The following is a 27,883-nucleotide window of genomic DNA, read 5'->3' as shown; positions in this document are numbered from 1 at the left end:
CCAGCCTGGCCTTGGGATGGGGCAGCCACAGCTGGGCAACCTGCTCCAGTGCCTCACAGGTATGACAGGTATCAGGAGGTATCAAGAGGCAACAAGATTGCATTGCTAAACCAAGACAAAGGACAACACGCAAACACCGATTTCTAATCCTCACCAAGCACATTTGCTTGGCAACTACCAAGTGAAAAACCTAAAGTCACGAAACACGGAATCCCAGAGGGTCAGTGTCCCAGAGAAAGACAAAAGGAAGAGGCCGGGGAGGAAGAGAACGTCACAGTGTGAAGAGACGGTCAGAGGACATCGCACCAGCAGTCATGTCACTGCTCCCAAGCCCACGAGCAGCAGAGGAAGATACCACCATGCTGACTTCCAGATTAAGTTTCTTCTTTCTACAGCAAGATGAGACTTGAGCGCTCCAGGCCATCTTTTCCCTTTCAGTCCCCAGGTCTCTCCCCGCAGCCCTGTTCTTCTCCGTTCAGGCGATCTTGGCCAGCCACTTCTCGAGGGCCTCGCAGTCAGCATCTCCCTCCTCTCCTTTGCTGCCCCGAGCACTGCACTCCACAAATTCCACCTTCATGGGAAGCTGGGAGAAGTCAAAGTCCTTGCCCTTCTTCCCCAGCTGGGCAGGGCCACTGGTGGCCGAGCCATCCAGACTGGTGGGGGCTGCCGAGCGGGTCACTCGTAAGGTGTTGCTGCAGAGAGAGGAGGGAAAGGGTCAAGAGCGGTGAATCAGGGGAACACAACCCACACCGAGGCTGTGGAGATGGTCTGGAGCCAGACAGAAGGACACCAAGGACAGAAGGACACCAAGGACAGAAGGTCCTACGGATCTGCCCTGTGAGGCACCCGTGGGGGAGGCACTTCAGCCTCTTCTCCTAAACACTCACCAAAGACACAAGTGCAGAGGGGCTTGAGAGCACAAGAGAGAGGAGGCCACTCAGGAGAGGGCGCTGAAACAGGTTTTGTTTTGTAATAAAGAGGAATAATCAAGTGACAAAGTCCTCATCTGGTCCTCCTATGACCAGGTGGAACGGGATGGGCTTTAAGGTCCCTTCCAAGCCAAACCATTCCATGATTTTGACACCTATACAAACAAAACAGACCGCTCTTCTTGTACAATGAACTTAGATGGGGCTCAAGGGAGCTCACTGCAATAGAAAAGAGAAGATCAGAGGGTTTAAGATCCATTGTCATACTTACAGCTCTTTCTCCAGCTGCTGCTGAATAAGTTTTGCTGATTTTGCCATGGTGACATCTAGAGAGACGAAAAGGGAATGAGTGTTCTGGCATTACAGGGCTCAACACCATGTTTTTTAACCTACGGTGTGTGGGACCATGAAAGGCTGGGGCAACACCTAGAGTGAAATAACCACGGAAACCAAATGGGATACAGCCCAAAAGCTCCAGATGGTAACACCGGGAATCACGGAATGGGCTGGGCTGGCAGGGACCTCAAAGCCCATCCAGTGCCACCCCTGCCATGGGCAGGGACACCTCCCACTGGATCAGGGGCTCCAAGCCCCATCCAGCCTGGCCTTGAACCCCTCCAGGGATGGGGCAGCCACCCCTGCTCTGGGCAGCCTGGGCCAGGGCCTCCCCACCCTCACAGCAAAACATTTCTCACCAAGATCTCATCTCAATCTCCCCTCTTTCAGCTCAAAACCGTTCCCCTCGTCCTGTCCCTGTGCTCCTTGATCAAGAGCCCCTCCCCAGCTTTCCTGTAGGCTGTCTTCTCTATGTCATCCTTCACTGGAAAAGTTGCAGGGATCTGAAAATCCAGTCCCTTCCAGTAACTGGAAGAGAGAGAACATATACAACCTTGGCAGCTAAATGGCTGTCTGGTTCTAACACTGAAGCTACCAGCTGTGTCAGGATAGTTCACTGCGCTCAAGCCCATCCTATTTCCCGCTGCCTGCGGATTCAGGAAGCAGCTCTGCACCAGTAGAAAGCCACCAGCCTTACTGAAGCCCATCTAAAAGGTGCTCCCCTGCAAAGCCATAAGGCAAAGGTGACCTAAGACTTCTCCCAGCGGCTGCTAGAAACGTTCCTGCTGAGTGGTCTGAGGTTAAAATTACATTCCAGTCCTTAATTTGCTGAAATCCCAACCCCTAAGAAAGGCAGCATCCAGGGCGTGAACGCCTGTCACTCCAGGACTTAGTGTGACACCCACAGCACACGATACCTTGCTTGTTGCAAGCAATCAGCAGCGCGGGGGCGTTTTTGAGCACGATGCCATCCACCAGGACCTGGTACAGGAACTCCGCCACGTCCTTCACCTCGCGCTGGAAGGCCACGCTGTCCACCACAAACACGATGGCTCTGGAGGGAAGAGGGAAGAACGTGAGCTGGGCCTGAAGCTCCGTAACCACCTTTGGCTGCAAGTGTTCCAACCTGGAATAACTCACACATTTCTTTCCATGACGGATCTCATCCAGCTCAAGAGCAGGTGAGCATATGCTGGCTGAAATACTTCTCAAGTTCAACCCCAGAAGGAATTCCTCCCCACTCTGCCCCACGGACACAACATCCCCTAAACACCCTTCCCACCGCAGCTGCGCTGCCTCCTGATGCACTACAGACACAGGTAAGTGGGAAAGCAGAACGAAAGCCAACCCCTGCTACCCCACAGCAGAGCTTTGCCTCCTGGGGCACCACCGCAGAGTGAATCCACCCAGCTCACAGCATCCCCAGCACCGTCATCCCCCTCCAAAACATCACCCACCCCTCCCTCCCCTGCCACTCTCCTCCGAGGTACCTGGCTGCAGCCTTGAACCTCTCCAGGAAGTGAAGCCGCAAACTCTCATGGCCTGGGAGGTCAATTAAGGTCACGTTGGCGCTCTGGGAATAGAATCGAGAAGGTGTCAGCAACACCTAATCCAGGGGTAACCTTTGATTAGGGAAAACCTGCCCAACAGCAGATCCCAGCGAGCTGAGGGAGTGGTGGACGAGTGAGTGCTCCCTGAGGTGCAGCCTCTCCACCAGCCTCAACACTTATCGTAGAAACATGGAATGGGTTGGGTTGAGAGGGACCTCAAAGCCCATCCAGTCCCACCCCTGCCATGGGCAGGGACACCTCCCACTGGATCAGGGGCTCCAAGCCCCATCCAACCTGGCCTTGAACCCCTCCAGGGATGGGGCAGCCACCCCTGCTCTGGGCAGCCTGGGCCAGGGCCTCCTCACCCTCACAGAAACACATTTCTGCCTAAGATCTCATCTCAATCTCCCCTCTTGCAGCTCAAAATTGTTCCCCCTCATCCTATCCCTGCCCTCCCTGATCCAGAGCCCCTTTCCAGCTTTCCTGGAGCCCCTTTCAGCACTGAAAGCTGCTCTAAGGTCTCCCAGCAGCCTTCTCTTCTCCAGCCCTCGGATCATCTCCATGGCCCTATTCCAACAGTCAATGGAAATGCTGAGGAGGAGGAGGGTTCACAATCTACCCCACCACAAGCCAACCTCAGCACACAGAACTTTTCTGGGAGTAACACAGAGATGCTCCTGCAAGGCACGTTTATAAGCGAAAGCTGCAGGTATTTCCCTTTCCCGCTAGAGATCGCAGTGTCCTTAAAGAGACCCAATGCCTGCCACATGCTCTGGAGCAAGACGGGGCCAAACAGAGCCACGTCACTGCTCTCTAGATAACGTTCACTGCTCTGGGACAGGGAAAGAACGCCAGGCAAGAGGCTGTGTACTCCCTGCTCCAGGATTTTAATGGAAACCTTGTCTGCAATTTAAAAAAGAAAAGCAGAAGCCCATATTGCAGCATTCCAGCCCCTCCTCCCCTCCCAACACCTGTCTGCTCAATCTTAGAGACAGAAATATAAAGAAAATAAAGCCCCGTGCATCCCTTTACTCAGTTTTTAACGTACTGACATCGTTGCTACTGAAAACTGACATAGAGAAGCCACAAAACTATCCTCTGCTTATACAATCCACCAGCACGGAGCATGCTGCCCGCTGGCTGCTTGCACCTGCCGTGAGGAAGAAACTTCTGAAACTAAAGAGATCACCACAAAACAAAACCAACCCTTTTTGAGACCCTGTGTAGCTTAGACGGAGAATTCCTGAGCCTGCTAAAGCTTTTCCATTCAGATTTTCTTGGGAGAGACAGAAATTACAGCCAAGCAAATAAACCAGCCGTGAGGGAACAATGTTCCCTCACAAATCTCCCTCCTGCTACAACCAGAGGCTGCGCAGGAGGTGGTGGAGTCCCCATCCCTGGAGGGTTTCACAGACGGGTGAGGTGCTCAGGGATCCGGGTTAGTAGTGGACAGGGACGGTTGGACTGGAGGATCTCAAAGGTCTCTATTATTCTCGGTCAAAGCCCGTTCCCCACCGGCCGAAGGGGCCGCGCGAAGCCGCCGCTCACCTTGTCCTTGCTGACCCGGTACAGGGCGGAGCTCTCGGTGATGGAGGTCTGCGTGTCGCGGTATCTCCCCGTCAGCAGCTGCCAAGAGAAAAGCCCCGTCAGGCAGCGGCGGGAGGCGGTCCCGGCGGCCCCGCCCGGGCAGCCCCGGCCGCCCGCTCACCCGAGCGAAAAGCAGCGTCTTCCCGGCGTCGCAGAGGCCCAGCAGCAGCACCGCCCTCCGCCGGCTCCGCCTGCCCTGCACGAGGCGCCACAGCACTGCGGGGAGAGAGGAGGGAGCGCCTCAGCCCGCCGCCCGCCCCAACGCTCCCGGGACGGGGTGGGGGGGCGCGGGGCGGCACTCACGGAGCGTTACGGCGACGACGAGCAGCGCCAGCAGCACCGAGAGCAGCGCCGGGGCGGCCCCGGCCGGCCGCACGGCCTCCAGCTGCGGCTCCGCGCTCCCCGCCATGTCCGCGCCGCCACCCGCTTCCGGTCCCGCGACTTCCGGAGCCGTAGACCCAGATTCCGGTTCCGCGCAAGGGTGACCGGAAGCGGAGCGCGGTGTCTCACGGGAGTTGTAGTTCCTGGCGGTGGGGACGTCCCACAGCCACGCCGCGCCTGGCTCCCCGCTTCCGCTCGGGTGTGCGCGGAGGCTCACGGGAATCGTAGTTTTCGGGAGCGGGGACGTCCCGCAGCCGCGCCGGACTCTCCGCTTCCGGTCTCGCGCAAGGGCTGCCGGGAACGGGACGCGGGTGCTCACGGGAGTTGTAGTTCCTGGGGGTGGGGGGGTCTCCGCAGCCACGCGATATAGGATCACAGAATCACCAGGTTGGAAGAGACCCACCGGATCATCGAGTCCAACCATTCCCATCAATCACTAACCCATGACCCTCAGCACCTCGTCCACCCGTCCCTTAAACCCCTCCAGGGAAGGGGACTCAACCCCCTCCCTGGGCAGCCTCTGCCAGGGACCAATCACCCTTTCCATGAAATATACAGATCCCCATATCCAACGTAAACCTGCCCTGCAGCAACTTGAGGCCGTTTCCTCTTGTCCTGGTGCCCATCACCTGGGAGCAGAGCCCAGCACCCACCTCACCACAACCTCCTTTCAGGAGCTGCACACAGCGATGAGGTCTCCCCTCAGCCTCCTCTTCTCCAGGCTAAACAGCCCCAGGGCCCTCAGCCACCTCTCAGAACCTTGTTCTCCAGCCCCTTCCCCAGCTCTGTTCCCTTCTCCGTACATGCTCCAGCCCCTCAATGTCCTCCTTGGAGTGAGGGGCCCAAACTGAACCCAGGATTCGAGGTGCGGCCTCACCAGCACCAAGCCCAGGGGCACAATCCCTTCCCTGCTCCTTCTGGCCACCCCAGGGCTGATCCCAGCCAGGGCGCCGTGGCCTTTTTGGCCTCCTGGGCCCCTCCTGGCTCTTGTTGAGCCTCCGGGTTTCTCTACGGGGCAGCCGCAGCCCGGGGTGGCAGCTGGCTCTGGCCTAGAGGCAGAGACGCTGAGGAAGGAATGAGATGAAGGACCACTGGGAAAAATCTCAGGACGCCCCTTTAGATTTGAGATTTTATTTCTTGCTGTGCTGGCAGCAGAGAACGGTAAAGTTTCCAAGAGCCGCGTTCAGAGGGATGAGGAAGGGCAGAGAAAGCGGGAAGGCAGACAGCCCCCTGCGGCTTCGTTCCCCCTTCACTACTTCTCTTCAAGGAAAGTGCACACCTGGAGGAGACCTGGAGAGGGAAAGGACAGGGAGAAGCTCAGCTCCTGCCTTTAAACGCTCCCGTCCCACCAGCGCTCTGCACTCCCAGCCCTGCCAACAGCCTCCTCGCAGGGCAAATTTGTTGTGTGCCCCAAACAACATGTGTTACCCCAGAGAGCACCGAGCACACACTGACCCGGGGGGTGGGGGGTTCGTGTTATCGTTTCTTCAAGTGCACATTTGCGAAAAGTGAGTAAAAATCTTCTGTTCACATTGATGCCACAGCAGGAGATGCTGAGATAGCTTTCAGTTCATCCAAGGAACTTTGAGAAAAGTATACTGGCATCTCCCTGAGCTATCTTCATTTTGCTTTAAGAAATTAAATGACAGCTCCAGAAGAAACTGCCCTCAAGGCTGAGAACTGTGACTCAGGGACTTCTTACTGGGGACGCTACAGTTACCTGATGGATTGCAGGTGTTGAGGCTAGAAACGGAAGCGTAGTATTGATCTCCGAGGAATTCCTTGTATGTTATTCCATCGCGGAGCTTGACCAGACACTTGGTTGAGTCTTTAAAGAGAAGGTCCTTGGTTTGAGACTCAAACATCTTGAACCTGTCTGACTCAATTCCATTTGATCCAAACAGTTTCTGAAAGAAAGGCAGAAAGAGGTGAATGTAAATGAAACGTAGAAAGCTGGTAAGAGTTGGCTGGTACAAGCCTAGCTCTTAGTGCTGCCTCGTCACCATCATCTATGGGTAACCTGATCAAGGACAGGTTGAGAGACTTGGGGTTGTGCAGCCTGGAGAGGAGAAGACTCTGGGGAGACCTTAAAGAAGCTTCCAGCACTGAAAGGGGCTCCAGGAAAGCTGAGGAGGGGCTCTGGACAAGACAAGGGGAACGGTTTTGAGCTGCAAGAGGGGAGATGGAGATGAGATCCTAGGGAGAAATGTTTTGCTGTGAGTGTGAGGAGACCCTGGCCCAGGCTGCCCAGAGCAGGGGTGGCTGCCCCATCCCTGGAGGGGTTAAAGGCCAGGTTGGATGGGGCTTGGAGCCCCTGATCCAGTGGGAGGTGTCCCTGCCCATGGCACGGGGTGGGACTGGATGGGTTTTGAAGCCCCTTCCAACCCAAACTGTTCTATGATTCTAAGGTGGCAGAGGAGACAGGGAAATTTGGAAGGGATAGAGGAAGCGGGAGGCTGAGGGACAAGGCTGTCACCCCGTATTGGTAAGTTAAAATCTTAGTTGTTGCATTGACTCTGCAAAACTCTGAGCATCCTTGCTTTAAAAATTCATACGTGCTGCATCAAAACCACCCCAGAATATTTCTTCTTCTGTCAGTCCCACTCACCTCTTGTCTCTCCAACAGCTCCTGGATTTTTTTGGCTTTCTCGGGACGCGTGACCACGGCGTGGGTAGGAACTTTAGCCAGGTAGCAGTCCCTGTAAGCCATGACATTTGCCCGACGCCCATCAGGGCACAGCAACTCAAACTGGTCCATTTTCAGATCTTTGGCCCATTCTTCTTTATTTTTGCCTTTAAAGAAAATTGGTTTGGAGATTCAGAGATCTTTGTAGCAGAAGAACGTCACCCTCACCACACCTAAGCAAGGGATTTGTCTCTGTCTGCATGCGCGCTGGCACTTGGAGGCTTGGTGAGTGCAAAGGAGGCTGGAAGTAAAGCTCAGCAAGAGTTGAGAGGATGAGTTGGACTCTCAGAGCAGGCTGGGAAATTCAGTTACATCTCCTTCCTTGCAATTTTTTTTTTTCCCCTCAAATGACTGGTGCCGGGGCAGGAGCCCGTGGTTCAAGGACCACCAGAATAGTTGTGCAGCTGGAACTAAAGGCTGTTAAAGGAATTGGCTCTGCAGGAGCTGATGCTTCAATTCTGCTTCTTCTGCAGGAGGAAGGAGACTGGCAGGATGAGCAGTAAAGCTCACTATTACCTCCTGCACTGAGAACAAAAATAATGCAGGCAAGGGAAGGCAGCCCTGCCAGGCCCTGAGCAGCAAAATAACCACATACCACCGGTGTTTTCCTCGACAGTTGTGTGCTTAATAAAGGCCACATTGCCCCGCTCGACCATACACCTGCAAAGTACAAAGAGAGGCAAGTGATGCAGGGGCTTGAATCCTGGCCCTTTCCCACAGATTTTATAGAATCATGGAATCACAGAATGGTTTGGGTTGGAAGGGACCTTGAAGATCATCCAGTTCCAACCCCCTGCCACGGGCAGGGACATCATTTTGCAGGTTATCAACACGAGGCTGTATATGTGACCCCCCTGTAGCCTCTGTGAGCAGCCCCAGAGAGCAGCCCCAGCGTTCCCAGCACGTACCTGAAAGCTCCAGTGTAGCCGTAGTATTTCTCATGGCTGTTGGCAACGCAGATCTCCGGTGGGATCCTCCCTGAGCCCTGGCAGAGCTTGCAGAGGCGAGAGTTTGGAGGAGACCCGGGAGCGCAGCCCTCACTGAAGTATTCATCTGCAGGCAAGAACAGGAAAAACTCCAATTATTTTCTTTTAAAAATATGATTGCACGTTTGTATTTGTGGTCCCTGGGAGCTGGAAACACACAATGAGAAGGAGCCCGTCCAGAGACCTCCAGGTGAGGTCTCATGAGAGTGGAGTGGACAAGAGTCTTCTCCATTCCCCATCTTTGAGGCTCAAGAGACTTTGAAAATCAGGCAAAGGATGGAAAAACATTTTTGCAAGGGGATTCCCAGCTCAAAGAAGTGGATGCAAAACTCAGCTCACCGAAGTTGCAGTTCCCCGTCTTGTTGTGAATCAAGCCCATGGGGATGTTCCAGCCAGCAGTTCTCCCAACAGCGGTGTGGCATGACTTCTTGCCCTGCAGATTGTTCCAGGTGATACTACTATCAGATTTCTTCACGACAGCCACAGCAAAGTAGGATGCTTGAAAGATAAAAACAGAGGAGAACTAAGGACTGATTGGAGGATCCCACCACACTTCCTTAGGAGAGCATTAATTCCACCTGAGAGAGGGCATCTATTCAGAGTGAAACAGAAATACTTCGCACTTATAAATGATTTGCCAGGCAGTGACAGAATAATTTGCAGATGAGATGCATCTGCTCCCACCACGCTGCTAGAAAATTATCATCCCTGACGTTCCCTTCCCCAAACTCTGATGCTCGGGTGTGTGAGAAGGCTATAGCAACCCACACATGATGGTTTCTTATCCCCTCCTGATATCTTATCCCCTCTTCAGCAAGGGACAAAATGTTTCCCTCCTTTCCCTCATTCCATTTCTATGAAGAACAATCTCTTGATGTCACAGCCCAGCTCTTCTTTCCCTGATCGCAGCCCCAGCACTGCTATGGTTTTCTAGCAGGACTAAGCACAAATCTCTGCCACCGCCACGTGCCTTGTCCCAGTTCCTGCTTGCAGACCCAGACTTTCTCTCTGAACACTAAATTTGTCTCCCAGATTTTTCATATCTACGCTGGACACAGTGGCTCTTTGTGGGAAAACGTCCATCAGGCTATTATGGCCTCAAGCTCCGCCAGGGGAGGGTCAGGCTGGACATTAGGAAAAAATTTTTCACAGAAAGGGTCACTGGGCACTGTCAGAGGCTGCCCAGGGAGGGGGTTGAGTCCCCTTCCCTGGAGGGGTTTAAGGGACGGGTGGACGAGGCACTGAGGGACACGGGTTAGTGATTGATGGGAATGGTTGGAATCAATGATCCGATGGGTCTTTTCCAACCTGGTGATTCTGTGATTCTATATTCTGCCCCTCTCTTGGTGGTAATTACCTGGTTCAGCTTCTGCTTTGCTGCATTGACTCTCATCTGAAAGGAGGGAAAAGAAGAGATTAGACTGAAGTTAGGGCAAATAAAAAAAAAAAGTGGATCAAGCTCACTAATTTCTGGAGAAACTTAATGCTAGAAGTGACTGTTTCAGGTAACACCTTGTGCCTTCAGAGAACAGAGCACGATCTCCATCTGCTCCTCTGAGCTAAACCAACTAGTTTTACCCAAGACCAGTGCTAAAGGACAGGGACATCGTGATGAAAACAAAGAAGATGGGAGCTGGAGGTCGTTGCGTGCCTGGCTGTCAATGCCCACTCTCCCAGGGCTGCCCCACCTGCGTGGAAAGACAAGGCGTGCAGTGGTGACAGGGGGTTTCTGAAGGATGCAGCTCTGTGGCTGCTTTCCAGGTTTCAGAGTGAAGCCAGTGCTTCTGCACCAGGTGCTCCTCACCGCCCAGACCCCGAGGGGCAGCCCAGGCTGTGCTTACCCTCATAGTTTTCTCCCATCACGGGCACCAAGCCGCACACACCAGCAGTGTAGACAAAACCTCCGTCTAAGCTGATAGCGTCTGCTTCACCTTTCTGCAATCAAAAAGATGCAACGATGAAATGATGCTGTGGGCGTCCCCAGACCAGTGCTTTCCAGAAATCAGATTGCCCTGGCTGTAGGGGAGGAAAGCTGGAGGCTCAGGGGACCTGAGAGGCCATCCCTGAGCACACGGACAGCTGAGGTCTCATGGATACAAAGAGAGGGAGTTCTGAAGTGGCTGCTCCCATGCGCTTGTGACCACCTCCAGCAGCAGCTCCCCTCCCCAGACTCTTGCAGGTGCAGTCGTCCGTCTTCCCTAGCTTGCTTCCCTGCTTCTCTACCAGACTTCCTTGTCTCACCTTTCCAGTTTGCAATTTGTGCTCTCTTCATGGTATTGACTCAGCCCCCTGAGCTCCCACCAGTCTATGCTATGGAATCATTCCTCTTCTATGCAGGCAACTATTTTTCTCTGCTTTTTACCTTCCTTTTCCAAATAATAAAAAGTTACTTCACACCAGAAAACTGCTTTTTATTTGATAAACCTCAAAAAAGAACACTGTCCCATAATTTTTAAAAAATATCATAGAATCATGGAATGGTTTGGGTTGGAAGGAACCTCAAAGCCCACCCAGTCCCACCCCTGCCATGGGCAGGGACACCTCCCACTGGATCAGGGGCTCCAAGCCCCATCCAACCTGGCCTTGAGCCCCTCCAGGGATGGGGCAGCCACCCCTGCTCTGTGCAACCCAGGACAGGGACTCCCCACCCTCATTGTGAAGAATTTCTTCATAATGTCTAATCTGAATCTTCCCCCTTCCAATTTAAATCCATTTCCCCCTGTCCTCTCACTCCATGCCCTTGTAAAAAGCCCCTCCCCAGCTCTCCTGGAGCCCCTTTCAGTGCTGGAAGCTGCTCTGAGGTCTCTCCACAGCCTTCTCTTCTCCAGGCTGAACAGCCCCAACTCCCTCAGCCTGTTCTCGCAGCAGAGGATATGTTAATCTGGCCTTTTCCCTGGGATGAGGTTGTTTTCTGCCCACTGCTATTTTTTGCAAACCTCCCAACATTTTCAAATCTATCCTCCCCGCCCCATCAATTCCCAGGCTGAAAGAAGCAACGCTGCTCTTCATCACAGAGGTTCACCCAGAGAAGAAGTGGGGGAACAAAGCCGTACCATGATCTTAATAATGCAGTCATCGTTGCTTTCTGCCACGGTGCACTCCACCTCGCCGTTGCTCACCACACTCCAGAAGTCACACTTGGTCTTCTCTTTCTTGCCTACTGCACACCACCGCGTCTTGTTTTCTCTGCGGTTGGAGTTCAACTGATCTGGAAAACCACCAGCGAGAAAAAGAAGATAAGCCTAGAGCCCTGTCGAAGTGTAAGGCTACACATGGCACCTCACGGGACTCAGCCATGAAACCATCTGTACACACCAACCTCCTGCTGCCCAGGGCAAGATGGTTTTGTTTAGAATCATAGAATGGTTTGGGTTGGAAGGGACCTCAAAGCCCATCCAGTGCCACCCCTGCCATAGGCAGGGACACCTCCCATGGGATCAGGGGCTCCAAGCCCCATCCAACCTGGCCTTGGACACCTCCAGTGACAATGGAGGCAGTAAACCCTTTAATAAGTCTTGGGCTGGTGTGAGTACAAGGATGATTCTTTTATGTGGGTTTTAGAGGTCATTTGTAGGAAGTTTGACTCTCAAAACACCAGCTAGGATATCAGTAAAGGCTTGTTGAGTCTAGATGGAAATAAAGGACACTGCTTCCTTCCAGGTGCCCATACAGGACTTGGTGTCTCAGGATGTTCCTTCCTCTAATGTCCCAGAAATGACTTTTCTAAGCTGCAGCTTTGACAATGCAGCAATTTTTGTTGTGGCTATCACAGTGAAGGGCCAAGGGGTAGCATATGTCGACTTTTCCACCTTTGTTGGTGCAACGATGATGTTATTTTGACCTTGGAATCAGTCTTATTCCTTGTCCCACCTACCTTTCTGAATGCTCTGGATGGCGCTGTAATACTCAAAGCCCAGGTAGAGCTGGGTATCCATCAGCGCGGGGATGCGCTTCAGGCGTATAGCAGAGTCTTTGAAAAGCAAGTCTTTGAAGGTTGCGTCCTTCTTGCCAGGTGGCCCAAAGAGGTGGAAGCTGCCAGTTGTGCCATCACCAAATTTTTCCTGCCACGAAGGAAAAAATCATAGAATCACCAGGTTGGAAGAGACCCACCGGATCATCGAGTCCAACCATTCCCATCAATCACTAACCCATGTCCCTCAGCGCCTCGTCCACCTGTCCCTTAAACCCCTCCAGGGAAGGGGACTCAACCCTCTCCCTGGGCAGCCTCTGCCAGTGTCCAATGACCTTTTCTGTGAAAATTTTTTTCCTAATGTTCAGCCTGAACCTCCCCTGGTGGAGCTTGAGGCCATTCCCTCTCATCCTGTCCCCTGTCCCTTGGGAGAAGAGGCCAGCACTGAAACGAAGCTCTTGGGAAGCTGCAGAGAGCAAGCAAAGCCAGAGGAAAGAAGAGGGGATACTTGGGGAAGGAAAGGAGGGCTTGGCCATACCTGTGCTCTTGCGAGGAAGGTCAAGATGTCTTCGATCTTGTTATCATCTCGAGCCATAACAGCATGAGCAGGCACCCTGGCCCAGTGACAGGCTTTGTACTTGTCCACGGGTGCACGGGTGCCATCCAGACACAGCAGCTCGTAATCGTCCTTCTCATCTGGAGCATTTTCTGGCAGAAGGGAGGAACCATGAATTGCATCACAGTGAAAACAGACAAAAAAAAGAGAGAAAAAAAAAAAAAAAAGCCTCTCTGGGGCAGCTTTGTAATTAATTTATCTCTGCAGAAGCTCAGAGAATTCTTTTCAGAAGACAGCTTGTGTGCTCCCCCTTTGCAATGGTTGTGGGGTCATACAAAGGCAGCTCAGGGAGGAGAACACCCGTGCCAGTGGAAGAAAGACCATCTCTGCCTCTGTCCTACCTAACTAAGAGGATTTATGTGGCAGTAGCACCTAGACTAGACATCCAGGCATGTAAGAAAGGATGCAGATACAAATAGATTAACAAACATGGAGAGAAACAAGCGATCTTGCAGTCCTACCTAGAACGGTTGTGTGTTTCACGAAAGCCACGTCTCCTTTTCCGTCCTTCAGACACCTGCAGGTGGGAGGAACAGAAGAGATGTTAAAAACCCAGACGTGGCAGGTCCCTGTCTCCTGTCACAGCAAATGTCACAAACTGCAACTGCAGAGCAGGCATCTTCCCCCGGACAAAGCTACGCTGGCAGGGAAGAAAATGTAATTGTAGAGAAGCCCCGTTAGACTTGGCACAACACGAATGGGGTGTGACCTTGAGTCTGTGCAAAACTGCAAAGAGAATCCTGGAATCATGAAGATTGGAGAAGCCCTTTCAGCTCATCCAGCCCAACCATCAGCCCAACGCCCCGTGCCTGCTGAACCGTGTCCCAGAGTGCCACCTCTACAGCTTTTTGAACCTGCTTTTGGAGCTGCACAGGGCTGTTGTGACCCAAGTGCAGGATCCAGTACTCAGTCATGTGCAACTTCGTACAATTGGCCTTGGCCCATGGATCCAGCCTGTCCCGGTCCCCCTGCAGAGCCTTGGCCCATGGATCCAGCCTGTCCCGGTCCCCCTGCAGAACCTTGGCCCATGGATCCAGCCTGTCCCGGTCCCCCTGCAGAGCCTTGGCCCATGGATCCAGCCTGTCCCGGTCCCCCTGCAGAACCTTGGCCCATGGATCCAGCCTGTCGCGGTCCCCCTGCAGAGCCTTGGCCCATGGATCCAGCCTGTCGCGGTCCCGCTGCAGAGCCTTGGCCCATGGATCCCTGCTGCCTCTCTCACCTCCCGCTCCGTGCCTGCTGGTTATGTCTAACTGCATCTTTAATCACCAGCTCTCCCAGTGGTTCTATGAATTCAGTGCCCTCAGGATTACAGTGCAGCCCTCCCTGCTGCAATGAAAACTCGCATATGTCAAGGCTAAACTGAAGGAAAGATAGTTAATACTCACTGGAAAGCTCCAGAATATCCAGAATAAGGCCCCGTGCGGGAGCATTTGGTTTTTGAGTCCCCTTTGCACTGACGGCACAGTTTTGGTTCACTTGTGGCACCTGGCACGCAGCTGGCAGAGAAAAAATTGGCCACCGCTATGGATGAGAAATAAGCAAAAGTTAGTCTAAAATTCACTTTTTGGAAGGGAGGAGATCACAGAATCACAGAATCACCAGGTTGGAAGAGACCCACCGGATCATCGAGTCCAACCATTCCCATCAATCACTAACCCATGTCCCTCAGCACCTCGTCCACCCGTCCCTTAAACCCCTCCAGGGAAGGGGACTCAACCCCCTCCCTGGGCAGCCTCTGCCAGGGACCAATGACCCTTTCTGTGAAGAATTTTTTCCTAATGTCCAGCCTAAACCTCCCCTGGTGGAGCTTGAGGCCATTCCCTCTCGTCCTGCCCCTGTCCCTTGGGAGAAGAGCCCAGCTCCCTCCTCTCCACAACCTCCTTTCAGGGAGTTGTAGGGCGCAATGAGGTCTCCCCTCAGCCTCCTCTTCTCCAGGCTGAACACCCCCAGCTCTCTCAGCCGTTCCTCATCAGGCCTGTTCTCCAGCCCCCTCACCAGCTTCGTTGCTCTTCTCTGGACTCGCTCCAGAGCCTCAACATCCTTCTTGTGGCATCAGGAACGTCAGTGACTCAACTGCTCTGCGAGCCACCTCTGCAGAAAGTTGAGCAGGATCGCTGGTACCACCACCCCCAGCTGAGCATCAGCCCCTTTTTCTCGCTCTTCCCTCCTCACCTTGTTCGATGGAGGCTGACTCTTTGCCATCCCACTTGATGTCTTCCCGGTGGAGGAGTGTCCCGATCGGGATGTTCCAGCCGGCAGACCTGCCCATGCCTGTATGGCAGGAGGTCTTGCCCTGCAAGGTATCTATTGTGAAGCCCGTCCCTTTCTTCACGACGGCCACAGCGTAGTAGCTGGTTGTGGAGCCTGAAGAGCAAGAAATAAGCAGGAAAGCAATGAAAAAAAAGCAGGACTTGGGAACATTTCAAAGCCTGCCAAACCCCCAGTTTCAGAGAACAATGCGCTAGGCTTCCAAATAATTAGTGACTTTGCTTGAACACTCATTTTCTTAGGGGTAAGCTCCACTGCCAACGAAGCAAAGTGTGATGGGAAGTGACCTGAAAATATTATCACACGCAAAATGCTTTGCTACTGGGCAGGTGTTAGACGTGCCCGTAGTGTTGTAAGGATGCTTCAACAAGGCTTCTTGGCAAACCTCTTCTCAAATGCCGTTTCCCACTGAAGCGTACACTGAAGAGACTGAAATACCACATACAGTCTTTAAAATTACACCTAGTCCGTGACACACTATGCGTGAATAAAATGACTGAGCTTTAGAGGTGGTAGAGACCACAGCCTTCCATCTAATGGCAATGCTGTTGCCTCTTCAGTCTTTGTCTTGATGACTGTTCAGGAAGATACACAGGTTATCTGCGCTATCTAGCTCAGTGGGCACTGAAAGAAGACCTCTGGGACCAGCACAATTTTGATGCCATGCTTCAGGAGGACCCTGATTTCTGCTCACAGTGCTCTCCTTCCACGGCAACTGCATCATCACAGGATCAGTGACTTTCAACGTGGTTAGAAATGGGGGCTGGCTTTGCTCCCTTCCCGTTTCAGTGCATCTATGGTCGTGAGTGAAGATCATGGAATCATAGAATAGTTTGGGTTGGAAGGGACCTTAAAGATCATCTATGATCATCCATGGGCAGGGACACCTCCCACTGGATCAGGGGGCTCCAAGCCCCATCCAAGCTGGCCTTGAACCACTCCAGGGATGGGGCAGCCACAGCTTCCCTGAGCAACCTATTCCAGTGTCTCACCACCCTCATAATCAAGTAATTCTTCCTTATGTCTAGTCTAAGATCCACATTTTGATGTGACTGCCCCCCATCCTTTCTCCTCTGGGATCTGGAAGCCGTCGGCAAGATCTCAAACCCCCAGCAGAAACAGCATAGGAGCTCTGTGGGGAAAGCTCGGCTTTTCATAGAATCATAGAATCACAGAATAACCAGGTTGGAAGAGACCCACCGGATCATCGAGTCCAACCATTCCCATCAAACACTAACCCATGTCCCTCAGCACCTCGTCCACCCGTCTCTTAAACCCCTCCAGGGAAGGGGACTCAACCCCCTCCCTGGGCAGCCTCAGACAGGGACCAATCACCCTTTCTGTGAAGAATTTTTTCCTAATGTCCAGCCTAAACCTCCCCTGGCGGAGCTTGAGGCCATTCCCTCTCGTCCTGTCCCCTGTCCCTTGGGAGAAGAGCCCAGCTCCCTCCTCTCCACAACCTCCTCTCAGGGAGTTGGAGAGAGCAATGAGGTCTCCCCTCAGCCTCCTCTTCTCCAGGCTAAACGCCCCCAGCTCTCTCAGCCGTTCCTCATAAGGCCTGTTCTCCAGCCCCCTCACCAGCTTTGTTGCTCTTCTCTGGACTCGCTCCAGAGCCTCAACATCCTTCTTGTGGTGAGGGGCCCAGAACTGAACACAGGATTTGAGGAGCATTCTCACCAGTGCCGAGTACAGAGGGAGAAGAACCTCCCTGGACCTGCTGGTCACGCCGTTTCTGATCCAAGCCAAGATGCCATTGGCCTTCTTGGCCACCTGGGCCTCTGCTGGCTCATGTTCAGTCGCTGTCAACCAACACCCCCAGGTCCCTCTCCTCCAGGCAGCACCTTGTGGTTTGTTCCCACCCCTTGGCTTAAAAATCTTGCATGGATATGTACCTTCACTGTGTTTGTAGACCTCGGCAGCAATGGGCTTCAAAGCGTAGGGGGCAAGGCCTGCCTCGAAAACGTGGCCACCGTCCAAGCTAATGGCATCTGCTTCATTGTTCTAAACAACAAAAAGGTTTTAGTCAATCAACAAAGAGCAGGGATGCATGAGGTATAACAGGCTGCTGAAACATCACACAATCAGGGAATGGGTTGGGTTGGAAGGGACCTCAAAGCCCATCCAGTCCCACCCCTGCCATGGGCAGGGACACCTCCCACGGGATCAGGGGCTCCGAGCCCCATCCAGCCTGGCCTTGAACCCCTCCAGGGATGGGGATCCACGACTCCTCTGGGCAGCATCCTCAGTGCCCAGCACAGATATTTGCTGCCCACTCACCGCAATGGCTTTTATGCAGTCAAGATATGATGTTTTCTGCAGGCAACTCAAGGAAACGCTCTCTTGTTGCATGTGGTCCCTTAGGCTGTTGCATTTGTTCTCTTCTGGTGAGGATATTGTGCACCATCTGACGTTTGCCTTCTGGGGAGCAGCAAAACACAGAGCTGTTGAGAGAAGCAGAAACAAATAGACTCAGAGAGGCAGGTGGAAAGGCATCAATTGGAGAAAAACAACATCTCTGTGACTAGATCTCTGGTTCCCTGCAGTCACGGCCTCGGGCGATGGGCAGGTGTAGGATCTCCCTCGCACATCTCCTAAGTCATGCAGGAAGGTCATTTCTTTCTTGATGTGGTGTGCATCTTTGGGAACACCTGGGAGGATTGTTCCTGTCTGTGGGTGATGTGTGTCCTGCACAGCATCACGGAGCCCGCTGCCTCCTCCAGGAAGGAGACCCTTCTCTCCCTTTCCAGGCAGCGGTCTCCTGCTCAGGTGCAGACGACAGCAACCTCCTACCTGCTGAAACTGGGACCACAGAGAGAGGAGAGAAAGAAGCGCTTCAAGCAGATCTAGCTGTGCAGCAGCACAATTTAGGCATCAGCCCCGCAGGAGCCGGCGCCAAGTGCAGTGGCAGCGGCAGGACAGGAGCAAAGCGGGGAGCAGGCAGTCTTTTACTTATTTAATCTCTATATTATTCTCCCTGCCTTCAGGATTAACCCGAGATGCATACAGGCTTGGCAGGCAGGTCTTGCTCTAGTTTCACCACACACACACCCCCCCAAGTTGATCCCCTGCTCCTCTCCTGGCACAGCAGCTGCCTGGAGGAGGTTTTCCCCTCGCCCCGCAGCGGCAGGAGCCTCTCTCAAGCTGTCCTTTGCCTGGAGAAGGGTGCTGAGCATCCCTCCTCCTTGCCAGCTGGGTGCTCAGCCCCTTGCTGTGGGGAGCTGCCGCTCTCCCCCTGGCTCGAGGCAAAAGCTGCTGGCATCACTGCTCCAAACGCTGCCCTTGTTGATGGAAATCCACAGCTACCAAAGCAGGTGACCACAGGTGCTCCTTTTCTTTTACGTCCTGGCTCTTACTCGACAGCCTCCTGGCTCTGGCACGTGCAGCAGCTCCAAACCAGCCTCGGCCAAGGGGGACGCCTGCGGTCCTGGGAGGTTTGGACTCTTCTTTTGCCCCAGAGCTGCTCTCAGCAGGCACTTACCCACTACCCCGAAGGTCAGCACAGTAGAGAGTAGGAGTTTCATGCTGCAGCAGGGAGTCGGGTGCCGAGGAGGGGGTGCAGCAGCCTTGGTCACAGACCGTCCCCTCCAAGTCTGTGATGGCTCGGGAACCGCTTTCTTCCCTTTTTATAGAGGAACAGCCTTGGCTTTGTTTGCAGAAGCAATGACCTAACACTGTTTGTCCTTCCTTGTTTCTCAATAGCTCCTAAATCGCCCCCCTCCCTGGATCAGCCCATTTTTAGGAAGCCTTTCACTTTGGCACTGAACCCCTCTGCGGGCAGGAGTCAGCGCAGGGCAAGGCGCTTTTCATTTTCCAAGGGGCTTCAGATGGAAAATTCCCCGAGTTGTGACATTTGAATTCCTCTGCGGGCTGTAACGCTGCAGGAGGGGCTCTCTGCTTTGTGCCAGCCACCCCCTGCCTCGCACAGCTTAATCTCACAAAGTCCCTGCTGGATCCAGCGCTGAGTTTTGCCTGGTTTCCAGTAACCGCAGCTCCATGCCTGGTGCCCTTTGGCTCGCAGCACCCTCCGCGCTCGCTTGGCGATGGCCAGAGGGTGGAAAGGCAGCAAATGTTCCTTACGCATGATCTAGCACAGCTTCTCACCCAGGCCAAGAAAGTCAATAGCACTGACCAAGACGCTTAATAAGTGCCTTGCGGCCAGAAGGAGACATCGCGGTGCATCTTTGTTAAGTGCTTGGGATCAAGCTGGGAAGAAATGCACGTCCAGAGAAGGGAACGGAGCTGGGGAAGGGGCTGGAGCCCAAGGGTTCTGAGAGGCAGCTGAGGGACCTGGGGCTGTTTAGCCTGGAGAAAAGGAGGCTGAGGGGAGACCTCATCGCTGCCTGCAGCTCCCAGAAGGGAGGATGTGGTGAGGTGGGTGCTGGGCTCTGCTCCCAAGTAGCAAGTGATAGGATGAGAGGAAATGGCCTCAGGTTGCACCAGGGAAGTTTTAGACTGGATATCAGGAAAAATTTCTTTATGGGAAGAGTGATGAAGCCCTGGCACAGGCTGCCCAGGGCAGGGGTGGAGTCTCCATCCCTGGAGGGGTTCAAAAAGCATGTAGAGATGGCACTTTGGGCCATGGTTCAGCAGGCATGGAGGGGTTGGGTTGATGGTTGGACTGGCTGAGGTGAAAGATCTTTTCTAACTTTAATGATTCCATGATTCTATTCTATGATTTCCAGCCACCATCATCTGGAAAGTCAATGGCCACATGGAGAGCACCTTCTATACCTCCTTTTCTTGCTGCTAAATCCTACCTTTCTCCACGATGGATTTCCATTCACCTCCTGGTCTGCACCTCTTCTTGTGGCAACCCTTCTTCAGCAACTTTGCCTCTCCTGTGGCCACGATCTGCTGCTCCAGGCTGCCACAGAGCATGAAACAAGCTGAATTGTTGTTACACATCCCAAGTTCGTTGTATTGCAACACTACGGATCCCAGCTGTTCTGTTTCCAGAAAGGGGATGCTGCTAAAAATTACACAAATGATGAAGAAATAAAAAATTAACGCGCTCTCTGACCCACCACAAAGCACAAACACATCCGAAATCCAAGAAAAGAACAGGGCTCAGCCCCACACAATGTCAAATTGAAGGCAAAATAACAGCACTTATTTCTCCACCTCCTTTATTACTGCAAACCACGCTGTGGTTTGTGGCTGTGTCCTAGGGGAAGGACATTTGTAGTAATTGGGGCTGGGATAAAGTTAGAGCTGGCACCACTGTCTGGGCGAGGGCTTGGCTTTATCACCGTGCTGGCTGCTCCCCACGGCAAAACTCACCCTGGAGCCAACACAGCTGAAAGGAGCCTGGAGTCGAGTCCTGGTGGTGCGTGCATGTGGGGAAAACATGAACTGGAGAGAGGGAAAGCTGCGATCAAGGCACCACAGCAACACAGACATCTCTCCCAGCCCTTTGGATGGTTGTTTCCGTAGAGGTGCTGCGATCCAGCAGTGGAGGCTGTTGGAGCTAATGCTGCTCTTCGCAGGGGTCACCAGGCTGGCTGTGTGATGAAGACCCAGCCCACCTTGAGATATGAAGGGGAAAAAGCACTGAAAATTAGAAGGAAATAAAATTGAATTAATCAAACCTTGAGGTGGGATGGGGCAGCAAGCAATACACACTCACCGGGACTTTGGGCTTATCTGTAGGAGCTGGCTTGCTTCCCTCAAGAAATTGGAATTTCTAGTTTGAGGGTTGGAGAAGGCTGGATGACAAGAACGTCAGCATGGTCAACTGTGACAGATGGGCTCAAGCTCTTGGCTTGGCCCCACATGTAACATCAGAGCAGGTGAAGGCAAGACCCACCTGGAGCCCTGGGTCCAGTTCTGGAGTCCTCAGCACAGGGAGGACATGGAGCTGTTGGAGAGAGTCCAGTAGGAGGCTACAAAGATGGTCAGAGCTGGAGCAGCTCTGCTACGGAGAGAGGCTGAGGGAGTTGGGGTTGTTCAGCCTGGAGAAGAGAAGGCTCCAAGAAGACCATCCTGTGGCCTTTCAAAATATAGAAGGGGCTTACAGGAGATGGAGAGAAACCTTTGACCAGGGCTTGCAGCGACAGGACAAGGGGCAATGATTTTAAACAGAAAGAGAAGAGATTTAGACTACATATAAAGCAGAAATATTTTTCTGTGAGGGTGAGGAGGCACTGGCCCAGGCTGCCCAGAGCAGGGGTGGCTGCCCCATCCCTGGAGGGGTTCAAGGCCAGGCTGGATGGGGCTTGGAGCCCCTGATCCAGTGGGAGGTGTCCCTGCCCATGGCAGGGGTGGGGACTATGTGATCTATAAAGGTCCTTTCCAACCCAAATCATTCTGTGGTTTGATGTTCAGGTACCCAGAAAAGGCAGGGAGAAGTCAGGGGGCTTCTGCAGGACTGGCTTACCTGGTCATTGTAAGCACCTGGGGGAACTCCCAGCCCTCCTGCCCTGTTCTGGGTCTCTCCTGGAACAAGGAGTCACTGGTCCCTTGGAGCTGAGGTCGGCAAGGAGCTTGCAGGAGCTGCAGGCTGCGCTGTGGGAGCACCAGCTCTGCAAGCCTCTCCGTGGCCAAGGGCAGACTGGGACCAGCTTGGCATTCCCCATGGCTCCCAAGGCCTGACAGATACCTGGAGAGCTGTGGCAGCCTTTCCAGAAACACACTTTCAGTCCCTGTTTGGACCTAGAGGTCAATTTGGAGGCTGTGCTCGAACTCCAGAGTCATCCTGGTTAGTTTGTTTTTCAGGAAACGCCACAGTTTCCCTGCTGGTTAGGAGAAATAACTCGGTGTTAGGTCCTCGCTGTGTTGCAATACGCTGTTTTCTACCTGGGACGAGCTGAACTGACCACTGGAGAGGGGGGAGCTGATGTTGTTTGAGCCAATATTTGCTTCTAAGCATTGCTTCTAAGTATTGCTTAACTCCTAACCCGCATGCAGCAAAGAAAGAGCTCTCTGTTAATTTGGAGCAGCTCTTCCCTGCTCGGAGCGCTGAGCCCAGCTGCAAAGCGAAGCCTCTTGTCTGGAGCTGCTCACCGTGCTTTGTCATCACGGGGTTACAGTTTTAAGTTGGAAACTAATGTCACCTCACCAGCCGGGTACCAGCAGGCTGAGCCTTTTTCCCGTCTCCAGCAAACACCAACTGGCCCAGCATCGCTGAGGAAAGGCTTTTCTTGCCCTCCTCTCTCAAGCAGGTCACCAGCAATGGTTTCAACTCACCCTCTCTGATAGGCAATTAGCACCATTCCTCCTAATGAAGGATTCCAGTTTGCTTAATTAACCCAAAGGTTAACAGGATTACCAGCAGCCCCGGGAGCTGTGATGGTCTTAAGGCGCTTTTGGAAGGGAAGGGAGAAAATCACGGCTGGTCAATCAATGCTGCTGAAGACACGCTCGCAGATAGAGCGGCTGGAGCTCGATAACGTTCACTTCCCACTTCCAAAGATCTGTGGGAACGAACCAGTAAATACTGATAGTCGGGAAAGGCAGTGCCAGCTGCCCTGCCTGGCCACGGCGCCCTGGGCTCCTTTCCCACAGGACCCCCACGTCCCACACCAAGCACACACCAGGGACTTGCACAACTCTTCTGGCCACAAAGTGCTTGTGTCCATCTCCGGGGGACTTGCCAGGCAGTGTCCGTGGAGGCATGGAAACACAAGCAGATGCCAGACCATCCCAGAGGAGAAAGAACAAGGTTTTGAGCAGCCTGGTCCAGTGGGAGGTGATCTTAAGGAGAAATGTTTTGCTATGAGGGTGAGGAAGCCCTGGCCCAGGTTGCTGCCCCATCCCTGGAGGGGTTCAAGGCCAGGTTGGATGGGGCTTGGAGCCCCTGATCCAGTGGGAGGTGTCCCTGCCCATGGCAGGGGTGGCACTGGATGGGCTTTGAGGTCCCTTCCAATCTTTCTATGATTCTATCATCCTTGGTAGCCCACAGGCTGGCACGGCCACCCCCCGCTGCACCCAAGCATTGTGTTCAGGAGCTGGGCAGCCACTTCGGCCAGAACGGAGATTTGGACATTCAATGAACGGGAAAAGGGTCAGCTCACCAGTGGGTCAAGCTGAACTCTACCACTTGCTGCTCAACCCCTTTCCAGGTTGTTAATTCATGGTAATCATTAATACCAAGCCCCTGTCTGTACGTGGAGCCTCACAATAGCTAATTTTTAAACTGTCACCACAGCTACAAGCTGTTACCCGTGTCCTGGTTGAAGCCACCTTCGCCTTTACACATTCTCACAGCCAATACCTTCCCTTCCTGATTAATAAAAGTTGTTTTGAAACCACACACACAAAAAATATATTGGCGAGCGTTCCCTTCCACTTCATAATTTTAAAGCAGCATTAAAGGGAATTAATGGAAATAAAGCTTCAGAATAACAGCAAGGCTTAGGCTTTATTTGAGACCTTTTGAACTCTAGTTAAATTAATTTTCCTTCTGCTCTTGAGCTTTTCAAGCAAAGATCTGGCAGTTGAACAGTGGCGAGCCATGCAAACGTCTCACCCTTTAGGGTTCCATAGCTAAGTACGACACCGATGACTGAATTATGGAACCAGGAGCTGGGAGGGCATCTCTTCCCCACCAGTGCTGGGTACCACCACCATACCATGATTGAAAGGCTTCCCCTGCCCAGGGCTGTCCGAGGAGCCCACGAGCAGGTTTGAACTTTCAATTCCCCTTCTCCCTCCCAAGTGGCAGAGGAATTTATTTCCTGGTCACTGGTCAAGATGTTCTCATGAAGATGAAATCCAAACTGCTCCTCCCATCCTCCCCACTCCCTGGTCGCCTGGGGCTGGCACAGCCCTGAAGGCACCACTGGACCCTGGCTCTCAAAACACCTCGTCCCTTCCAGTAACGACTGTTTTGCAATGTAGGAAATAATAAAAGGCTTGGGACTGCTCAGAGCTCTGGGAGGAGCAGAGATGGGGAGCAAAAGGCCAAGCTTAGCAGATTTGAAACCCCTCCTGAGGCTTCAACCCTCCCAGCAGGACCAAACTGCTGGTACCTGGCTGTTGAGTTGACATTAGTTTCCACCTTGAAAATGCCAACCCCCTTTGGCATTTTAATCCTCTCAGCGCTTCCAGCTATGGGGATAAAGGAGCAAAAATCCAAGGCAGAGCTGTGGGGGCTTCCGAGCGTGTGTCTGGCTGGGATGGGTCCTCAGGAGGGAGCTCTGGGAGGGATGGACAGCCGGACACAGCATCCCCCACACGTTCAGCTGCTGTGGGTGCCTCAGCCTGGGGAGAGCGATGGCAAAGCCCAGCTGAAGAGCGACAGACCCAACAGCTCCTGAAAACTGTTGCAAAGAATAGGGAAGGAACTGGGAAAATTTCTTGCTTCAGATGCTTTGCTGAAGGTTGCACAAGGTGGGGGAACGGGGTGCTCGGTAGGGGTAGTGATGGGTTGTGTTACAGACAGGAGAGAGAAACGGCTTTGTGTTCAACCCTCCAAGCACAGCGGGAAAATTAAAATAACTCACAGAATCATGGAATGGCTTAGGTTGGAAGAGACCTCAAAGCCCATCCAGTCCCACCCCTGCCATGGGCAGGGACACCTCCCACTGGATCAGGGGCTCCAAGCCCCATCCAACCTGGCCTTTAACCCCTCCAGGGATGGGGCAGCCACCCCTGCTCTGGGCAACCTGGGCCAGGGCCTCCCCATCCTCACAGCAAAACATTTCTCCCTAGGATCTCATCTCCATCTCCCCTTTTTCAGCTGAAAACTGTTCCCCTCATCCTGTAGCTCCCTGATCCAGAGCCCCTCCCCAGCTTTCCTGGAGCCCCTTTCAGTGCTGGATGCTGCTCTAGGGCCTCTTTCTGAGGAGCCTGCTACCTCAGGGTGCATCCTGCTCACCTTGCATGGGGATGGTGATGTTTGAGTCTCCTGCCCTCCTGGTCACACCATCACACCGGGCTCTCCATCCTTCTCGGTGCAGTCACCCCTTGCAGTACCCTGGCACGTAGGAGAAAACAACACAAAGCTGGTTAGATCAGGGAATGGAAAACAAGACATCAACTCTCTTGTAGGGCAGTGAGCCCACATTTCAGTCTCCTTCCAGCCCATTTTCTCCTGGGCAACTGGGTTTTTTACACAGCAGTAAAGATTTTCCCGTTGAGCCAAATGTTCCTGTCAAGCGCTGGCGCTCAGAGGAGTCCCACAGCCCCGAGCTGATATCAACACCATCTTCTATAAACATGCCATGGAGAAATAACATGCACAAACAGCAGGAAAGGCTTTGTGGAGATCCTATTACAAATAAGATATTTGTTCCTCTCACACATTCCTCTTAAGGTGGGAAATCCCCATGAAAAGACCAGGCTGGCCTTTAGTCAAGGACATGAGACTTGTGCAACGCCAGCGGGCTCCAGGGAAGCTGAAATTACCAATCTTTCTTGTCTACCACAAGGGATGCTCACACAGATCTGAAGAGCACAGCAGCAAATAGCTCCTCAGGGGAGCCTTTTACACCAGAAGAGCAATTAGCATTTACTCATTAGCCTAATACTTCTATTAGTAACACTTGCAGGCTCTGTGTTAATGAGTTGGAGAAGCCGAAGGAAGGGACCATCTTGCTCTTGTTCAGTTAAATCTGGGCTGCCTCCCTCATCCCAGAGGTTGGACCCCTCCAGAGGCCAATTGCCCCACTGGAGCAGAGGGAGCACCAAGGATCTCGTGGCTGTGGAGGACACAGACGGTGGCTTGGACAGGGCACCCACTTGCCTGTTGGCTAGTGGAAATCGTTCCCAGCAATCAAAGCTGAATTAAGGGATCAACTGCTTGCAAGTCAACCTGTCCTGATTTTAAGGTGAGATGTAAGCACCTGGAGCAGTGCAGGGCTGAACCCGCCGCACTCCCACACACCAAAGTACAGGTTGCTCACTTAACCAGCAGCCACGGTGCAATCCCTTCTGGTCACAGGTGACCGCTTAAAAATAAAAGAGGTGGGGCAGAAAGTTAGAGGAGGGAAAGGCAGAGGATGTCCTGTGGCCAGACTCCTGTGGCAGAGACCTTCTCCCCCGCTGGGGCACCTTGATGGAGAGCTCAGGGATGTGGCCGGCTGCCCTCCCAGCCCACGCACCGATAGCAGGGGCTTGGCTTGAAGGGACAAGCCAGGGAGCAGTGTCCCCACTCAAACCTCAGACATAATCATTTCCTGAAGGTTTGCAGCGGGGTGCTGAGCCTTTTAAACTCACTTTCCTACATTCGTGGCTGCCCCAAGAAGCAAACTCCAGCGTCTCGGGCAGAAGACGCAGCCCCTCCTCTCCAGGGGTGGCAGCTCTTTCTGCTCAGACAGCTTGACCTGGGGCTGCTTTTTGAGATGTAGCACGAGGCAAAATGGATTCCCAGTTTGAGGAACTATCCCACTTTTGTTTTTCCTTTAACTCAACCCTTACCCAGTTCACAACTGTCAGACTCACGTTCATGCGTCTCTTACTCAGAGATTTTGATGGTGAAAGGGAAAGCGGGGAGGATCCATAAGATGATGATCTGCAAGATTAACTAATGTCAAGATGGAGAAACACATTATGCCCTGTCTCCTGATGCTGGTCTGGTCCAAGGGAACTAATGCTCCCACACTAGCTGAGGAACATCTGGGAGGGTATGCATCCTGCACCAACAGGACAATAGCCTGAAGGTCTCTGAATATGGCCATATCCAGAAGAAAGGGATTCAAAGTGAAGGCAGCAGAGGTGAGAGGGGCACAAGCTGTAATACATGATCCCTGGAACAAAGTTCAACCAAACTATAGCCTAATGAATCCCCTCTCTGCAAACAGCAGCTGCTTGCTCAGCAAACACACCTACCCCAGCCCCGCTGCCACAGCCTCGGCCAGGTTTTTTGGAGGAGGGGGTATTTTAACATCGGTGAAGAACTGGGATTTGAACCAGTAATGCAACTGTTGCATGTTCCGTGGGGGGATGCACCTTCCCGTGCAGCCATGGTGGACCCCATTCCTTTCCCTGAACCCCCAGCATCAGTCTTCAGAAGTGCAACCAGGTGAGCCCCTGCAAAGCCGGATGCAGGCGAGTCCACCAATGGGACTTGGCAAAACACCCAGGTCATAGAATCATGGAATCATGAAATGGTTTGGGTTGGAAGGGACACCTCCCACTGGATCAGGGGCTCCAAGCCCCATCCAACCTGGCCTTGAACCCCTCCAGGGATGGGGCAGCCACCCCTGCTCTGGGCAGCCTGGACCAGGGCCTCCCCACCCTCACAGCAAAACATTTCTCACCAAGATCTCATCTCCATCTCCCCTCTTTCAGCTCAAAACCATTCCTCTCATCCTCTCCCTGCCCTCTCTCATGAAGAGCCCCTCTCCAGCTTTCCTGGAGCCTCTTTCAGTGCTGGAAGCTGCTCTAAGGTCTCCCCAGAACCTTTTCTTCTCTTGAAGACCTCTGCTGAAGACCGTCCCCAGGACTCCTGCATCCACCTTAATCTTCTCTTCTCCTCCTGCCCCACAGGTCTACCAGGAGCACTCAGCTCTGCCTTTTGCGACCACAGCTCTCAGTCCTCCGACCCTATCGTGTGTCCGATAAATCGCAGCTCTCCTCACACATAGACTCTGAACCCGAACCTGTCCCTCTGAACCTCCGACTTGCCGCTGCCAACAAGAAATGGCAACGGCAGCCTTGGCCCAGCACGTAGTGCTGTTTGCACAGTCCTTGC

General features: G+C 53.2%; 2 protein-coding genes and 1 long non-coding RNA gene across 3 annotated transcripts; all 3 read right to left on the bottom strand.

The window, feature by feature from the left end:
* Positions 1-74: 74 nt before the first annotated feature.
* SRPRB (SRP receptor subunit beta) lies at positions 75-4,816 on the bottom strand. The gene is made up of 7 exons (XM_069865284.1): positions 4,706-4,816; positions 4,524-4,618; positions 4,364-4,441; positions 2,756-2,838; positions 2,183-2,319; positions 1,201-1,255; positions 75-692 (listed from the first exon to the last, which is right to left on the bottom strand). Exons 1-7 carry the CDS (start codon positions 4,809-4,811, stop codon positions 476-478), a joined length of 771 nt encoding a protein of 256 aa, XP_069721385.1. The 5' UTR covers positions 4,812-4,816; the 3' UTR covers positions 75-475.
* A 1,082-nt stretch (positions 4,817-5,898) lies between these two features.
* TF (transferrin) lies at positions 5,899-18,887 on the bottom strand. The gene is made up of 17 exons (XM_069865226.1): positions 18,728-18,887; positions 17,527-17,690; positions 17,142-17,250; positions 15,154-15,345; positions 14,367-14,502; positions 13,443-13,498; positions 12,904-13,073; positions 12,330-12,516; positions 11,509-11,663; positions 10,297-10,390; positions 9,813-9,848; positions 8,795-8,953; positions 8,378-8,522; positions 8,065-8,129; positions 7,392-7,576; positions 6,504-6,690; positions 5,899-6,073 (listed from the first exon to the last, which is right to left on the bottom strand). The coding sequence occupies exons 1-17, from the start codon at positions 18,768-18,770 to the stop codon at positions 6,036-6,038; spliced, it is 2,121 nt and encodes a 706-aa protein (XP_069721327.1). The 5' UTR covers positions 18,771-18,887; the 3' UTR covers positions 5,899-6,035.
* Positions 18,888-20,407: 1,520 nt separating this feature from the next.
* Positions 20,408-22,527, bottom strand: LOC138724915 (uncharacterized). Its single transcript, XR_011338127.1, has 3 exons — positions 22,435-22,527; positions 21,056-21,200; positions 20,408-20,799 (listed from the first exon to the last, which is right to left on the bottom strand). It is a non-coding gene; the product is annotated as an uncharacterized lncRNA (long non-coding RNA).
* Between the last annotated feature and the right edge of the window lie 5,356 nt (positions 22,528-27,883).

Source organism: Phaenicophaeus curvirostris, chromosome 10 (assembly GCF_032191515.1).
Source record: "Phaenicophaeus curvirostris isolate KB17595 chromosome 10, BPBGC_Pcur_1.0, whole genome shotgun sequence".
Classification (NCBI taxonomy): domain Eukaryota; kingdom Metazoa; phylum Chordata; class Aves; order Cuculiformes; family Cuculidae; genus Phaenicophaeus; species Phaenicophaeus curvirostris.
Note: the sequence above shows the minus strand (reverse complement) of the source record. Positions and strands in the feature narration are given on the sequence as shown.

Bases quoted from the DNA above. Each gene is read 5' to 3' on its own strand.
- SRPRB (XM_069865284.1), bottom strand. From the start codon at position 4,811: ATGGCGGGGAGCGCGGAGCCGCAGCTGGAGGCCGTGCGGCCGGCCGGG. The intron at 2,839-4,363 runs GTGAGCGGCGGC...TTCTATTCCCAG, and splicing joins ACCGGGTCAGCAAGGACAAG to AGCGCCAACGTGACCTTAAT. The intron at 2,320-2,755 runs GTACCTCGGAGG...TCTTCCCTCCAG, and splicing joins AGGTTCAAGGCTGCAGCCAG to AGCCATCGTGTTTGTGGTGG.
- TF (XM_069865226.1), bottom strand. From the start codon at position 18,770: ATGAAACTCCTACTCTCTACTGTGCTGACCTTCGGGGTAGTGG. The intron at 12,517-12,903 runs GTATGGCCAAGC...CCTTCGTGGCAG, and splicing joins CCTTCCTCGCAAGAGCACAG to GAAAAATTTGGTGATGGCAC. The intron at 10,391-11,508 runs GTACGGCTTTGT...TTTTGATTGCAG, and splicing joins ACTGCATTATTAAGATCATG to AAAGGTGAAGCAGACGCTAT.